Source organism: Plectropomus leopardus, chromosome 20, assembly GCF_026936395.1.
Source record: "Plectropomus leopardus strain MGB_pleo_1.0 chromosome 20, ASM2693639v1, whole genome shotgun sequence".
NCBI classification, from domain to species: domain Eukaryota; kingdom Metazoa; phylum Chordata; class Actinopteri; order Perciformes; family Serranidae; genus Plectropomus; species Plectropomus leopardus.
The window spans coordinates 5,930,123-5,946,296 of record NC_142195.1 but is presented as its reverse complement, the minus strand read 5'-3'; the positions used below and the strand labels follow the sequence as shown (position 1 = coordinate 5,946,296).

The 16,174-nt window shown below is 37.6% G+C and overlaps 1 protein-coding gene across 14 annotated transcripts in view; it reads right to left on the bottom strand.

The window, feature by feature from the left end:
* fcho2 (FCH and mu domain containing endocytic adaptor 2) overlaps positions 1-15,363 on the bottom strand; it is a 66,246-nt gene extending 50,883 nt beyond the window's left edge. For 8 of the 14 annotated variants that reach the window (XM_088071516.1, XM_088071517.1, XM_088071518.1 and 5 more), the window contains exons 1-2: positions 15,193-15,361; positions 3,578-3,669 (exon numbers count right to left, since the gene is read on the bottom strand). In XM_088071516.1, coding sequence (XP_087927642.1) covers positions 3,578-3,669; positions 15,193-15,225 — 125 coding nt within the window. In that variant the 5' untranslated portion in view covers positions 15,226-15,361. Of the gene's footprint in view, positions 1-3,577; positions 3,670-15,192 lie in introns of all 14 variants that reach the window. The other 6 variants (XM_088071512.1, XM_088071515.1, XM_088071513.1 and 3 more) reach the window with 4 other exon arrangements.
* Positions 15,364-16,174: the final 811 nt, after the last annotated feature.

The window sequence follows — 16,174 nt, the reverse complement described above, 5'->3', positions numbered from 1 at the left end:
CAAAAACTTGTATAAAAGAATAAAAAACATTCATGATTTAAATGACTTTAATATATTATTACTTTAAATGCATTAAATTTAATAAAGAGCACGTTATGATTTATTTAGGACATGAACTCAAAGTTTAAGACTTGAGTGCAAAGACTTGAGACTTACTTTAGACTTGCAACACAATGACTTGTTTGCACCACAGCTTGTTTCTAAATATTTAAATATTGTTTTCCTGTTTCAAGCTATTTATGTTGCAGGTTGCAGTTTATGTTCGGTGCCACGTACTGTTCAGGAAGAGAGGATCTTAGTCTGATTGTAATTCTGTGGGTCAAGATAAATATGTAGTTGCCTCTTTTATTTTTGTGGATATGACTGATAATCACAGATCAATTAAAGTGCTGACCATGTTTTAACCACAGATTGTCTTAACTGTGACGATAGTAGATAGTAAAGCAACAGATCTTAAACGACTGAAAGTTAATGATATGTCACATGATGACAATTGAGCGAACTCTACTCATTGCAGAAGACTGTGATTGTGTTCCAAGAATACAAAACTAATTCTGAGCAGGTTTTGGTTATGCTGTGTGTTCACACAGAATTACTGACACGATAAGGAATACTCAAAAAACTAAAATATGGCTGCTTCTTTAGTGTTGATGAACACTATTCTACATAAATGAATTACACAAAAGAAATGGAGCTGCTGCTCACAAATTAAAATGAAATGTGACTGTTGCTGAGACAGCTCAAGAAAGATCACTGACACCTTCAAAAAAGTGTTACATCCTATGAAACCTTGTGACATTAAAAGTCGCAGTCTGTGTGACATCAGACATTGCATTGTATAACTTTCTGTTAGTATACAATTGAAAAGTTGTGTTGTCTTGCCAGTTGTGTTCACTTGAATGAAAGAAGAACTGCGTTGGCATTTATCCATGCTTTACTGCAGATAACTGTGAAAGAGCACCTACAAGGGGTTTCATAGATCTGTGTGTGCCTCTTGGAGATTGCTGATAGTATTTAAGCCTAAAATTATTTTGGGGCAGGGGCCCTAGTTGACAGAATACAGTGGCAAGAATGTTGGAAATAGTGCAGAGAGCTTCTTTCTCCACCAGAGGGAGCCAGAGCGCAGTTTTTCAGAAAGAAAAAGACATGAAACCCGTCAGTCTGTGAACTGATAAGCCCAAGCCGGCCTGGGAACTGGCATAGTGTGATCAGAATTACAATACCCCGAAGCTATATAAGCAACTATCATACCACACAATAAATTAATCTCTTCCCAAACTCCTGCTTTCTTCATGAATAATGTATTGATTCATTTGTACATTAAAAACAGCATTTCAGCCAACGGGAAAGAGTGTTAATATTTAAGCAAAGTGAAACCTACAAGATGATTTATTACAACAAAATACGTCTGAGCAGTTTGAACAGTAACAGTAAGTTATACAAGTGGTGCACTGGCAAATCTGCTTTACAAAAACACACCTACAACTAACATAATGGGAAGACGCTGGTTTGGTATGGGATTTTGGCATAATGCTGGTGGAAAATTGCCTCTGACATGTTATCATTCATTATTAATAAGACTTTCCAAACATCTTTCAGCGTTGATCGAGCATATCAAATCCTACACCGTGTGTTAAATTGTCAGAGTGACTGAGCACAGAGGAATCCACGGTTGAATTCCAGTGGTAGACCATCTGTCATGAGGCAGGTTAGAAACACACACCTCTGACAGAGTGAAGCTAGCCTTTATAGAGGGGGGAGGAATTTGAAAATTAGCTGTGATTATGGTATTATTGAGCTGCAGACTCTGGGGGGTGTAACATGATGCCACGTTACAGATGGGCGAAGATTTAAGTTTCTGTCAAAGAAAAGTTAAGTTTGCAAAGTATTCATAGCCATCTACAGATACCTTTAGTCACAAAGTCCAATTTATTGATTAAATACGTAAAAATAGGGAGACCCCATAAAAATCAGCAACAAAAATGAATGCTTTTGTAGTTGAGTCATTGTTCCAGTCAAGTAATACAACCATATAAAAGTGCTAAACCTTCTGTTGATTCAGCTTCTCATATATGAGAATATGCTTTTTTGTTTGTTTGTTTTTTGTCATATATCATAGTCAACTGAAAATCTGGGTTTTGGGGATTTCACTGACTAAACTATTAAGTAATTAATTGATTAAGCATGAGATTAACTTATAATGGAAAAAATAGTTGGGTTGGAAATTTAGCACAAGCCACCAGTCAAATGCTGGTAAAATATACAAGTGACTGCTAGATTTGCTAAACTCACCAGCCAAGAAAGCAATGATCATTTATTGAGTGGTGGGTAGAGCCGCAGTGGCAGGTGGACAAAAAAGTTAATATCCAACCCTCATTACAACCCTTGTTAGAGCAAAGCCGCGTGATTCACAGTGATTTGTAATCAGACATATTCAGACTGGCTTTTAGTTGCTGTCTCGGCTCAGCCTTTGGGTGTTACTGAAGGCACAATACAAGGAACTGGAACTTCCAGTGCCCACTTGGGAGCACATTTAAATACCAAGAAAACCACAAAACAGGTAAGTCAAGTATAAAAGAGCCAGACAAATTGCAACACGTGTTGTATGTACTAATTTAGGTACGTTTTTTTAAACTTGGATCCCATTTTCCAACATTTTTGTACCTACAGGACTAAAAGAGACAACAGTTTGCACAATCGATCCAGTTAAGCAAACAGGCAGGGAACATTTGTGCACCGTCAATTTATGTCCACTAAAAGTGCTTGTTTTTGCTACTGACAGGCTCAGATTGTTATTATAAGTGTCTGACAACATTACGGAAAGGATCCATACAGAGATCGACCTTTTAGTAAAAGAGTAAGATCCTTTTTGTTTAACCAAAACAGACCTTGAATCGTCATCGCCGTCACCACCAGACTCCATTCATATAAACAGTCATTTTAGCGTGTATAAGGCCCGTATATTTTCATATCTCACTGACTGATCTCTGACTTAAAGGGTTTATTTCAACCAAACCTGATTGGTGACAGTTGAAAACTGTTGGTGATGGTGGAATAATGAACCAACATGTTTTTTTGTGAGTTTCAGTTTGTTTCTGTCGACTTTTTATGAAGTGTGTTTTACGATGATAAAATTACTGTTTTTTCATATGGAGTCTGGTGGATTTGGTAATAGTGATTTCGGGGCTGCTTCTGGTCAAACAAATAGGATCTCACTCTAATAAAAAGGTCTGTCTCTACATGGATCCTTTCCACAATGCTGTCAGACACTTAGAATAACAACCTGAGCCTGTCAGCGGCAAAAACAAACACTTTTAGTGGATGTGAACTGACAGTGTGGCATTGCCCAAATCACAGCTTGTTTTGCGGCCAGATTCATCTCTTTCTGTCATGCCCAATATTGGACCAATTTTTTAAAAAAATGTTGTCTCCATTAGTCAACTGGGAACAAAAGCATAGGAAATAGGTTAAATAGGTTTAAAAAATACCAAAGTTATCCTTTAAAATAATCTTGACTACGTACAAATGAGCGCCTCCTCAGAATAAGACTATGATGTGTATCTAACTCGTGTCTTACCTCTCTCTGATGAAGTCTGTCAGCTCCTTGGAGGATATTTGGCCATGCTTCATGTTATGGTAGAGCACATCAAAGCCATTATTTTTTTCACCCTGCATTTCAGACACAAAAAAGGAATGCAGACAGATCAGTAATAAGCACGGAGTCTGAAAAACAACAGCAATACCTCAGACGCTGATCGGAAATTACCGCCAAGGCTTTCTCCACCAGCAGCATTCTCATCGTCTGCATGGCATCCAGCTGCGTCTGCAGCAGCTTCTGGTCAACCATACTCATCTTTGCCATGTTTGAGAGAAATGGATTTTAAAAATCATTTAAAACTGTGGTAAATAGGCCTAGGGCTCGAGCGTATTATGTAAAAGACAGCCAGACAGCAGTCCCTCTGTGTGTGTTGCTGTAACCATGCCACTAGGTAACTGGTGTCCACTTGCACTAACGCTTTAAAAAATGCAGGTACCTCTGAATAATTCATAGGAATGAAATATGTTGGGTTTCCCTTTAAGAAAATGTTTGATAATTACACATGATCATGGCCTTGTAGTGCATAAATAGTGATAACCCACTAATTCTGCTAACTTACAACTACTATTAAAAATAATAATGATTTTGAACTGCCTATTTAAACATTCAAACATGGTTTACATAGTAAACATGATTCTCAGACAAAAAAATAAAACATAAATTGAAATGCCATTTTCGGCAAGCAATACAGTCTCAAAAAATTCAAAGGACAATATCACAATAAATAAAAAAATGCTTAAAGTACTCTCTTACTCTATAAGTGAGCTCCCTCCTGTATTACTGCGGGACCAATAAATCAGCCAGGCCGACATGTCAATATTAGCTGACTGCAGATACACGGTTAGTATTTGTATATGCCAACCGATAACTAACAGGAAATTGCATAACAAAAACCGGGTTTGAGGTTGTTTAGAAACAGTGTCAACATTATATAATTTCTCTACCAGAGAGCACACCAAAATAAATATTACTGTCAGTTTAAGGCCACTTTATGCCACTGATGTAATGATAACATATCAGCATAATAATGCAAGTTCAGCCTTTGAAAGAGCAATCAACTTTCGATTTCTAAAAGTATCCAAACACTGGAAATAGAATATGAAAAAATAACTATCCAAATAAAAATAAACTGACAAGAGATTTGGATGAATATTTTTAAATATTGCATCAGAGAGGGGTTTTGCTCATATTTCTATTTGTATTGTTTTTTGTTTTCTTTTTTCTTTTTTTTTTTTTACAATAATACATAGTTAATAGGCTTCAATTTAAAAAAAAATGGGGTTTGTTCTTTACCCTGATGCTTTTCCATTGTCATTTTGACTGTGTACTTTTCTAATGCACCTGATTAATAATCTAAACTTCAAAATAATGATTTAATTTAATTTTCTTCAAGGACATGAATGAAATGTTGAGACACAGGCTGTCTTATATGTCTAATATTTATTTTGGCATAGTTTCCTTATACTAGTCTCACTATAGTTTTTTTCTTAGTTTTTTTTCTTTTTCTATTCATTCAGCTTTGATGCTGTGAAAAAATGTTTAAGCGCTGTCTTATGATGGTAGGGGGAAACCCTCAAATGTTGTTGACACCATTATGTAAACAGTCATGTAAACACAAGGGCTATATTAATGATCTATAGATACCACCTCAATAATTTCTGCTGCTCTCGATGAGTCAATAACATAATTATTATGACAAGCCTGTTCTCGACACACCTTAAACTCAAACATCTTTGTCACTTCTGAAAAGAAGAATCACTTTACTTCCTTGCTGTCCTCCATTAGGCTGTTTCTTCACTGAAGGAGGACACATGCAAATCATAGCTTGAAGCTATAGGAAGTGCCACGTTTCCAAAACACAGATTATCTGAGTGAGCAGACAGACAGCAGCATGACTGAGCCACTGTTCAACAGACTACAATAAAAGCCACTGATTTATTATTATTATTATATTATTATTATCTATTTATTTTCATTTTAAATATCCTCTGAACCTCATGACCTGCTGGCAGGCTTGAAATACATGGTTTTTCTTTTTTTCTCAAACCCCTAAATTACAACAAATTTTAACAGTAAGAAACTGTAAATGCAGAAATCATTGTTGGATTTTCAAAGTTCTGACAGTCCTTGAACACATCATGTGTAATGACTACTTCTTTCAGGAAACATAACCAAATCTTAACAAGTAATAGTGATAATTAATCAAAAATCACTTCATTCCACAGGTCCACAATTTTTTCTAAAAAATAATAAAAATTGCACTTTAAAGCGAGAGTGGTGTATTTTCCCCCAGGCACTCGGGGAGGCTCAAGGAAAAATATTTGTAGCTCTGGGGAGGGTCAGGATAAAAAAAAAAAATACAGGAAAATACTGGCACCTCCCTCCTCTGGTAGACAACTATCACACATTCTGCTAATAAGTATCCAGAGGACTGAAGCACTTTGTGCTACTCAAATCAAAACAAATGAGGTACACTCGTATTTTCACTAAAATGTAGGCAGCAGCCACTTTTGCAAAATGACAGAAAGAGCCAGTCGCAGCAGCCCCATACACGTTTCCAGGATTTTAGGACATTTCTAGGAAATCAGGATGTTTGCAGGATTTTAGGATGTTTCAAGAATTGGAGGACGTTTCCAGGATATAAGAACATTTTCTGGGACTTTAGAACATTTCTACAGTTTTAGCATGTTTTTAGGGACTTAGGGTATTTCTAGGATTTCAGGAAGTTTCTCGGATTTGATGACATTTCTAGGATATTAGGATGTTTCAAGGATTTTAGGACAATAGGGGCTTAAGACCTATGTTGAGGGATGCAGGGATGCATGTTTTTGATAAACAAGCTCTAATTTAATGCTGTTTTATGCATTTTGGCACCTTGTGTATGCTAAAATTATAAATACTATTCCCTGTGTGAATTATTTTGTTTTATTGTGAATTAGAAAATGGTTGGGGGACCCAATTTGGCCCGTAGGCCTGAAGCTGAGTATAACTGATGTAGGCTGAACTCAACATGCAAAAAAACCACTGCTGATAGCAGTTAATCCTCATTCTTGTCTAACTCTACAGGCCAACTTTGCTTCACCTCAACACAACTGTCACAGAAACTTCCTGGTTCCTGGAGCACTCCCCTGTCAGCAGTTTGGTTGGCTACACAGGCTTCAGCTTTAGTTCAGCTTTAACAAACCCTTGTTTTTCCACATTGACAAAGATGAAAGGTCAGGAAGTTTGTGTCAAAAATGAAGCTCAGAGGGAGCTCCAATATTTACAGAGCAAATAGACATTAAAACAGAGAGTATGCCTCTCTCGGCTGCAGCTCACTGGCCCACATTTTACCCTAGTGATCAGACAACTGAGATGTGCTTCCTGTTGTCTCAAGATAACTATAACAAAAGTTTAGCAGCTACCCTGCCTGCAGCAAACAACATGACGTGCAAACGACTGCACGCGTTAGATTTCAAGACAGGAAGGTGAGACCGTAACAACTGACTTTACATAACACTGCAGCCTAAAGAAACATAAAGTGACACGCACATTAACAATTGGCCAATCGGCCGACAAAACAGGGAAGTGACGAAATTGAACGAAAACACACGGCCCCAAACAGAGCAGAACAGGAAGAGAGACCATTCTGTGAAACAACATGCGGAATGTGATATCAATGAATACAAAAGAAAAATACGAACAAACACAGGAAAGAGCTCTGGGCGGTTTTGGACTTTTCAGCAGGTTACAATACTGGACTCGTCATCGTGATAATCCTACAAAGCAGTAAGCAAGCAAAACTATATGTATACAGCACATTTCACTCCAGGTGGAAACACAATGTGCTGCACAACTTGTGAGGTACAAATTGCAGGCACAAAACATAGCCCTAAAACTGACCATGAAAGATAAAATAAAATTGGAAATTATTAGAATGTAACAATTATAACTAAAAAAGTAATAATGAACAAAGTCAGAAAGAAATAATAATTAAAATGAAGGAAAAAAACAATAAGACATGCAAAGGGCATGTGAGTCAGAATTGATAAAAATTACTTAAAAATAAATTAAATAATAATACTAAAAGTAGACCATAAAAAGAGGATAATATGTCCTCCATAATATGAATTACAATAAATACATTTTAATTTATAAAATATATTTTTTTTAATTTTTAAAAAATCAAGTTTAACGAATAAACCAGTTAAAGTAAAAAAAAAGCTAAAAATTATAAAACGAATTAACAATAAAACAAAACAAAACAAAACAAAACAAAACAAAACAAAACAAAACAAAACAAAACAAAACAAAACAAAACAAAACAAAACAAAACAAAACAAAACAAAACCAGTAGCCAAGAACTTAAAGACATCAGCTTAAAAAAACCCTGAAATTTCTGACATTTCCAACTTCTCAAAATAGTCCACTAGTTTAGGAGTTTACTAAAACTACTCTACATGAGCAGCGGCTGCAGGGAGAAGTGATACTAGGTTGCTGCACAGTTTCTCAACGTCCTCCCCTGGACAGTCATTGATGAAAGCCTTCGTTCCGGGTGTTTAATATTCCAACCACACATTGTGAAATTCAGAAGTACTCATTATGCTTGCATTTAGATGGAGAGGTTTTTAACTCCCTGCCCCACCCCAAAGGGAGGGTAACATGCTGAGAGGTTAGCACACATGCCAATCACCGTTTGTTTGAGCAACGGCACTTTGCAGGCGAGACAGCTTCCAACAGACTGAGAGTGAATAGTGTCAGCTGTCCAATATTCAGTCCGTGCCAATATTAGCAATGACACAAACAGATTCTGAGGTGAACTTCAACCTTGGTGTGACACACTGCGCTATGTCTGCAGACATATGGTGAAGGGACTCGGCGTCTTCATATGCCTTAGGCTGGCAAATTAAAAAAAAAAAAAAAAGAAGTAATAGCCCGGCAGCTAGACATCTTACGTCATGGCTGAATGCGCACTAATGCTTTTTCTGGGAAGAGTGCTGTCACTCATACACACGGAAAAGGCTAGCTTTGAAAAAAAAAGCAGCAACCTCACTTCCTATTAAAAGCAGAATTTAATATAAAGCACAATCTTATAACATCAGGTTATAAAATGGTATTTAGATTGAAACAGCTCAGTTCTTTTTCCCTCATGAATGTAGCAAATCCTGACTCAGGTTCTTGAGCTCTGGCTGAGAACTGCTGGGAGTTCATGGAAATCCGACATGAAATTACAATTAGTAAACAAAAATAAGCTATGGGCATTTTATGGAATTTTATGGCAAAGTGATAAATAGTACAGATGCACGATATCGGATTTTTTGCCAATATCCCATATGCCGATATATAACAACTCATTTGGCCGATAACCAATATTGATATAGCAACTTTTTCTGACAAAATGTTTGTTTCTTGAAATTAACATCATATTATGTATACTCTTATTGTGATGGCCCACCAGCAGATAGAGACATAAAATACAGTGCTTTTCAGTGTATGTAATATTCATTCAGTGTGCAAAATAAGAAAAATACTTCAACTTCTGGTTGGTGTTTTGTACATAATCACTTTGTCAGTTTAAAAAATACGTATTGGTTTGTGATGTTGGCAAAAATCAACATGTTTACCTATTCCGATACTTCATTTTAAAGCCAACATCTCCCAGTGACGTGCCGATTTTATCACGCATCCCTAATAAATTGACAATGAAAACAAACATGAGATCCAGCCCTATTTGACATCTTAATGTTTGGTCTTAGATAAAATGAAATATGACCCAGATTTCTCATCAGCATATGTACTCCTAAGTTATTTTAATGAACAAAGTATGAGAAGCAGGAAGTGGTATATTTATATGGCTTCTTTAAAGCGGTGTACCATGAAACCATGGCCAGAACAAACGCAACAGGCTGCTTTATGATTTACACTGTATTGCGTTTTCACACACAACAATAACGTCGCTGTAATTACTAATTACAGAGTAACACAAGCACAAAAAGAAGCAGTTACACAGCTGATATCTTTAGTCTGAACAAACCACCCTCAAGAAGAGATAAACAAAGCCACAGTGCTGCCGTTTATCATGTAACATCTGCCCGACAGAGGAGGACAGGAATTCACTCTCTTTCTGTTCCTGTGTAATACCAGTTTCAACCTCCTGTGTGGGCAGAATCAAGTGTTTATTACCTGACAGGCAGTAATGCAACCCGTGACATGGAGAGAGCTCTGCTTATCTTTCAGCATTATACTGCCTTCATCTAACAATAAAGGTGTGCTCAGCTTGAGTGAATTTTGGTATGCAAATATTTGTGTCTTCACAGAGTAAATCTGCTTCTACGGCTTCCACTAATTTCATCACTGATTCATTATTTTTCTAAATTAGTCAATTAATTCAAGCTGACCCTTTTCAAATGGCTACTTGTGTCCTGCAACAATCTAAAAACTTCAAAATATTCACTTCACGTCTTCGCAACTGTGAAGCTAGACCATGGAACAAATTTGGATTTTTCTTTTTTTGTTTGAAAAAGGAGAAATTATCAAAACAAGTTCTAACACGAAACTGCTCACAACAAGGTCTGCGGATTATCTTTAGTCACCAGGTCATGATTTCTAGAAACAGACATTGCTGTTGAGTTTTTCAAATGTGATTTTAGGCGCCTTAAGAAACACAAGCAGAGTAAAATGTAGTTCCATTACATTGGCAAGAAGGCAGACATCTCTACGGCCGGTATCTCTGACAATCTGCAACTCACACCAAAACAGTCGATGTCGATACATAGCATTACAAGTAAGAAGAAAAATATATTATTGATTTGTGGGTAAACCATCCCTTTAAAACAATAAGAGCCGCATCACTGTTAAATAAAACATATTTCTATGGAGGCTGCAAAGTGGAAATACTTTAACAAACCTTTTCGTCTTCATTGAAAAGGTAAAAACACTGTAATGGGCGTTTAAGTCCATGCATATTAGGGATGGGTAAAAAAATCGATTCATCAGTGCATTGCAATATGTTTTTTTCCAATTCAACATTGATTCATAAAATCCTGAAATTGATTATTTCCGTCGTAATGACGCCCCGCTCCCGTGGGGGCAGTGTGAGTGCTGCCAGAGTGTGATTGACGTTGTTCAGAGGCCCCGCTTGACCCCCAAACAACGTCTGTTGTTTATTCATTAAAATGGCAACAGTGGCGAGAGGGAGCAGTGTGTTAAAATCATTACGTCGTGTGTGTGTGTGAGCCTCATGAGTCAGTGTTAAAACACTGCAATAATACGACGAACCTACGTAACCATTTGAGCCAACAACACGCAGATGTTTTGGAACCTGTTGCTAACGCTAAAGCTGTGGATCACACACAAATGCAGGTAGATAAATCCTGCATAAATGTTTATTACTGTTGTTAAGTTCAGCTCAGGCAGAGACGTGCACTGTTCTGTACCTTAAATGTTTTTTAGTTTTCATTTTTATTGAATAAGGAATAATGTAATGGTAAAATAAGTTCTGGGTCTGTTTTTTCAAAATCAATACAGATAATGCATGCTTTATTGAACACATATCAGAAGGTATTCGAATAAATTATCTGGGTACTTCTGACCTCTGACAACACACATAACTGAATCGATATCGAAGCATCTGGATCAACATCGAATCAAACCGAAATTGAATTGAATTGTGAGGTTCTTGACAATACCCAGCCCTAATGCATATAGTAAAAAAATCATGCAAAATGTATCATAAGAGGCTTTAGTGAGCTTTAGGAAGTCTAGCAACTTAATCAGGTAGGATTAAGAGCGTCCCGGCTGACATCACTGCCGTTTGTTTAAGTAAAAGCAGTGGAAAGAAGTGCTTTCAATGAGGAACTGAAGAAACAAGCCTTCCTCCCTCCAGACAGACAGTTAACCATGGCCTGCTGTCGCCTGCAGACCCCCGAGACACAGAGCGCGTAGACAGCACTATGACATCACAGTGTCTGCCCTGGGTCATGTGACCAGAGAAGTCTGGGAGCAGTGCACTGAGCTGTCACATCACACTAACACACACACACAGAGTATGTTTTTAGTATGTGGTGAGCACACACAAGCTGCTTAGTTTAAGTCAGTTTATCACAACTTAAGACCCATTTAGAGCTCATGAGACAAAGAGCAAAAGACAACAAAACCACCACGAGGCCAGATTTCTGTTTCAAGCACAAACAAAAGTCAATGTTGACCAAAACCTCTACACTCCGGGAGGGAAATCTTTGCTGTTACCTCAATCCCGCTGCAAAAACTCAACAAGACGTTCCTCTAAAGACAAACATGGAAAGCAATAGCTGCTGAGTGGACAATGTGTCACCGCTGTGCATATCTTCTCCTTAATTCAGTTTTCGCTGTATTATTGCTACACTTCACACAACAGAACATAACTTGTGGGAGTGTGACTGTGAAACTTTCAGTGTGAGAGTATCAGACCACACACACACACACACACACAATACAGACAGCAGGGAGAAGAGGGCCATCCCGGGGCTGTTGGCTCTATCAACACTGTTTGCTTACCAAACTGCCATCTTATTTTCCCCGCAGCATGCTGGAGGTTACAGACGCCACATTAAACATAAGCTCATCATAGATTTAACTCTAAAAACTACAGCATCAGGCCAACTACTTGGCATACTGATCCACCTGCCTGAGACAGTTCAGGATGTGCGGGGACAGTCGCACACATTTAAACTTTCACCAACCGCTTATTCGTGCAAAATTCACACACACGAAAAAAGGGAAATGGACATCTGAGAGTTGCAAATAAATCTAGAGAGCGGAAATGTTGCAGCCAGTGACCATTCCAGTGCTGCAGCTTCGACAGAGACGACATGGCGTTACCATGTCTGGCTCCTAATTCCTAAAGAACTTGTTTATTCAGCTGAGGGGAGATGTTGTCTACATCAGAGATTCATGCCAAGATTACATACAAGGAAAAAAACACAAAAAAGCCTTGACAAATACAGAAACCAGAGTGGAAACAGGTGTATACTCTGGCATGCTGTGCAAAAGTGAAACACATTCATCAAATTTTTAATCTGATAGCGTTTTGTGTGTGTGTGTGTGTGTGTGTGTGTGTGTGTGTGTGTGTGTGTGTGTGTGTGTGTGTGTGCTTACGGTGATGATTTGTAGTCAAGTCAAAAGGGAAATGGATGCATCCCCTCATGCTAAGTGTGAGTGTGTGTGTGTGTCCTGCATGTTAAACACACAGCTGATCTTTGCCATCACTGGATTCTCTTGTGTCCCACTGCAGGGCACAAAGGGCAGATTGAAGAATCAAGAGTGTCTCGGCTCTCCTCTTTTCCATTTAGTTAATGATGGAGTCTCCTTTAAGAATACGGCTTTGGAAGTTGACAGAAATTACTTCTTAAATGGCTTTGCTTGTATGTAATTGTCAGTGACAAAGTTTGTATCATCTGCTCTGTAAGCTGGAGATTCTTCAGAGCCCTCAGCACCTGGAGCGGAGGTCAACTGAGGCCAAAAACTAGAGCTGGGTTTCCTAACTTAGGGAAGACAGGGACACAGAATGAAAGGCATTTAACAGACTTTATACTAATGAAGCAGCCTGCAAAATAGACACGTATGGACTTCTTCTTCTTCTTTCATTCAAGAACATTAGGGGTGCGGGAAAAAAATGGATTTTGCGTGGCAGTATTGTAGGCCTATCGATACACTGACTTTATCTGTTTTTTTTTTATTATATAATTTCAGGGTTCCCACATAAATTCATGGACAAAATTTCAAAACTGTTCCATGACTTTTCAAGGAGACCATAATAAAATTTCACAACATATAACACTAACAGAACGGAAAGGCATACTTATATCCAAAAGTTAATTATTGAAAGAAAATTAATCAACAACCTTTTCCAATCTATAACACTGGATGTGTTCATATTCACTTCTAACACTACAAACAGTCTTACGAGCACTTACAGTGTAACAGTCTGGCACTGACTTTCAAGCAAGAGGGAAAACAGAACCATTATAGCGCCTGCTTATGATGTATTTGATTATAAACTACATTCTGGATGCAAGTCTGGAAAACAATGCTGCAACATAGAAATGTAGGCTGATTTTTTAAGCCTTGGAATTGGCCATGAGTGGTTTTCTACAGAAGATTGCTGAAAAAAAAATTCAATTACACACAAAATAAATTCATGACTTTTCCAAAACTTTTAATGATGTTTACTAATTCCACAACTCTTCCAGGCCTGGAAAAATCCCGTTAGGATGATAAAATTAGTAATTTTTCAGTCCACTGGATACATTTTTCTGCAATTGAATGATTGACGTGCAATGACAAACTGAAAACTTTATCTTATGAATAAAAATAGATGTTTGCAATGTTTTTCCTTAATTTACGGTTGAAAAAGGGGTAATAAATAGCAATACGCTGCTATGTAACTGCATACTCAGCATATCAAAAAGCACTTAAAATTGCAATACTATTGCTCCGTGACCAAAATATTATGATAATATTATAATTGGGAAGCCATTCCCACCCCTAATATACATACTATATATGATAGATATACGTTTTGGCACCATTAAATGTAATCAAAGAGTCTGATCAAAGATAAATAACAGAGCATTAACATACAATTATTTGCAGAAATTTTGCATGTTAATGTATACCATTTACCAATGGCTGTTGTTCAAACCACTTGGTTTCTAATGGAAAAAAAGTGGTCGACCAACGAGACCACGAATAATGACAGTTCTGCTCAGATGACTCAATATGAGACTCAAATTCCAAATCTTGACCCATAATTGTAACAATACTGCAATTATATGGCCTAAGTTTGGAGCAAAAGTCCTAATGAAGATATGGAGGAGTTGTTTTCACTTTTGATAACACTTGACTTTATGTCTTTAGTGTTTTTAAAGCAATGTTTTGAAGAAAAAGGCTGACATGTTGAATTGAGAGGGAAATTAGTATCAGAATTGAAAGAGGGCTTTTACTTTTCAACTTGCTATCACACTGTAGCCACGTCAAATCGGGACAGAAATGACCTTTCGGAAGTAAACAGACAGTACAGTATATAGTGCGATAGCAATACACACACTAAAGCTCCGGCTTTGTAAATTTATTAGCTAATTGTCCATTTTAATAGGAGTTTGATTTCGTGTTTTTGAAGCTGTTCTCCAACTTACTAAACATCTGGCCTCTCACTGAAACTTTGTTACGGAAGAAAAATGACGCGTCCGGCGGAGGGCTCTGACTGACAGAGGGAGCGTCCAATAGTATTCATGGAACTGACCATAAACATTCCAAGCAGGACCAAGAGAGCCAATCAGCGGGAGCGAGGGTGGACTCTTTGAGATTTCAAGTTAGATGGGTTTACAGAGGCCCAAACCCCGGGGTGGCAAAATAATAATCACCGAGTAAAACTAGCGATGGCCGGGGGACGGCTGACCAGTGAGTGTGGCGGCACCGGACACAGCCGGTTCAACCAGTGACCACACGACTACCTATACAACGTGAATAACACAGAATTTCTGGCTGACATGAACATGATAGGGAGGGAACACAGCAAGAGAATAATAAGGAATAGCACCGGTGTAAGCAGCGTGAATTTAAAAGGAACCACTTACCCAGAAATTCTCTAGGAAATAGGGCGTTATCATCTTGTTTTATTCCTCTTCGCCGCAACTCTTCACTTTGTTTTGAGGCAACTTGTATAGCGTAAATCATCCGCCGTCCTCCCCCCGTTTCTCTTGTATCTGCCTTTCCCCGTTTTCCTCCTCTCTCCCCTTTCTTCTCCCTCCCCACCTACAGACTCCACCTCCGCTCGGCTCTGCTGCGTCTCTCCGCTTCGGTTTCTTCCCGTACAAATGTAGACTTTCGGTGGACGAAACAGCGCTACCAATGGCGGATCATATCAGCAGCGCAGACGGCGGCCCGTCTCTGGGTAAAATGCTGCCTTCACGTGCTCCACGTAAACTCCACTACTCGTGTAGACTGAACATGTTGCAGCTGCACATTGATTGATTGATTGATTGATTGATTGATTGATTGATTGATTGATTGATTGATTGATTGATTGATTGATTGATTGATTGATTGATTGATTGATTGATTGGACATGTAAAACAAACACAACAAAAATAAATAAATAAGTAGAATAAAATTAAAATGAAATAAAACAACGATTATTAAAATTGATATTACCCTACACAAACTCAATAAATAGATTCTAATAAATATCAAAAATTAAATTTTAGTAGAAATTTATTTCACACACACACACACATATTTATAATTATTTATTTAGATATATATTTATATGGAAAAATAGATACATAGATACATAGATAGATAGATAGAAATAGATGGCCTAGATAGATAGATACATGTAACACAGAATTAAAAACCCTAACATTAGGATATATTTATTAGAATCATAAATACTTTATTGATCTCCAAGGCGAAACTGTGGTTCATAATAGTGGCTCTGATGGCAGCATAGAGAATTAAAGCGAGTTGAAATAAGCACCAATAAAAATAAAATAAAAAAAAAAACAGTAATACAGTAGTAGTAAACAATAAGCACAATGTGTAAAAGTTTAAATATTA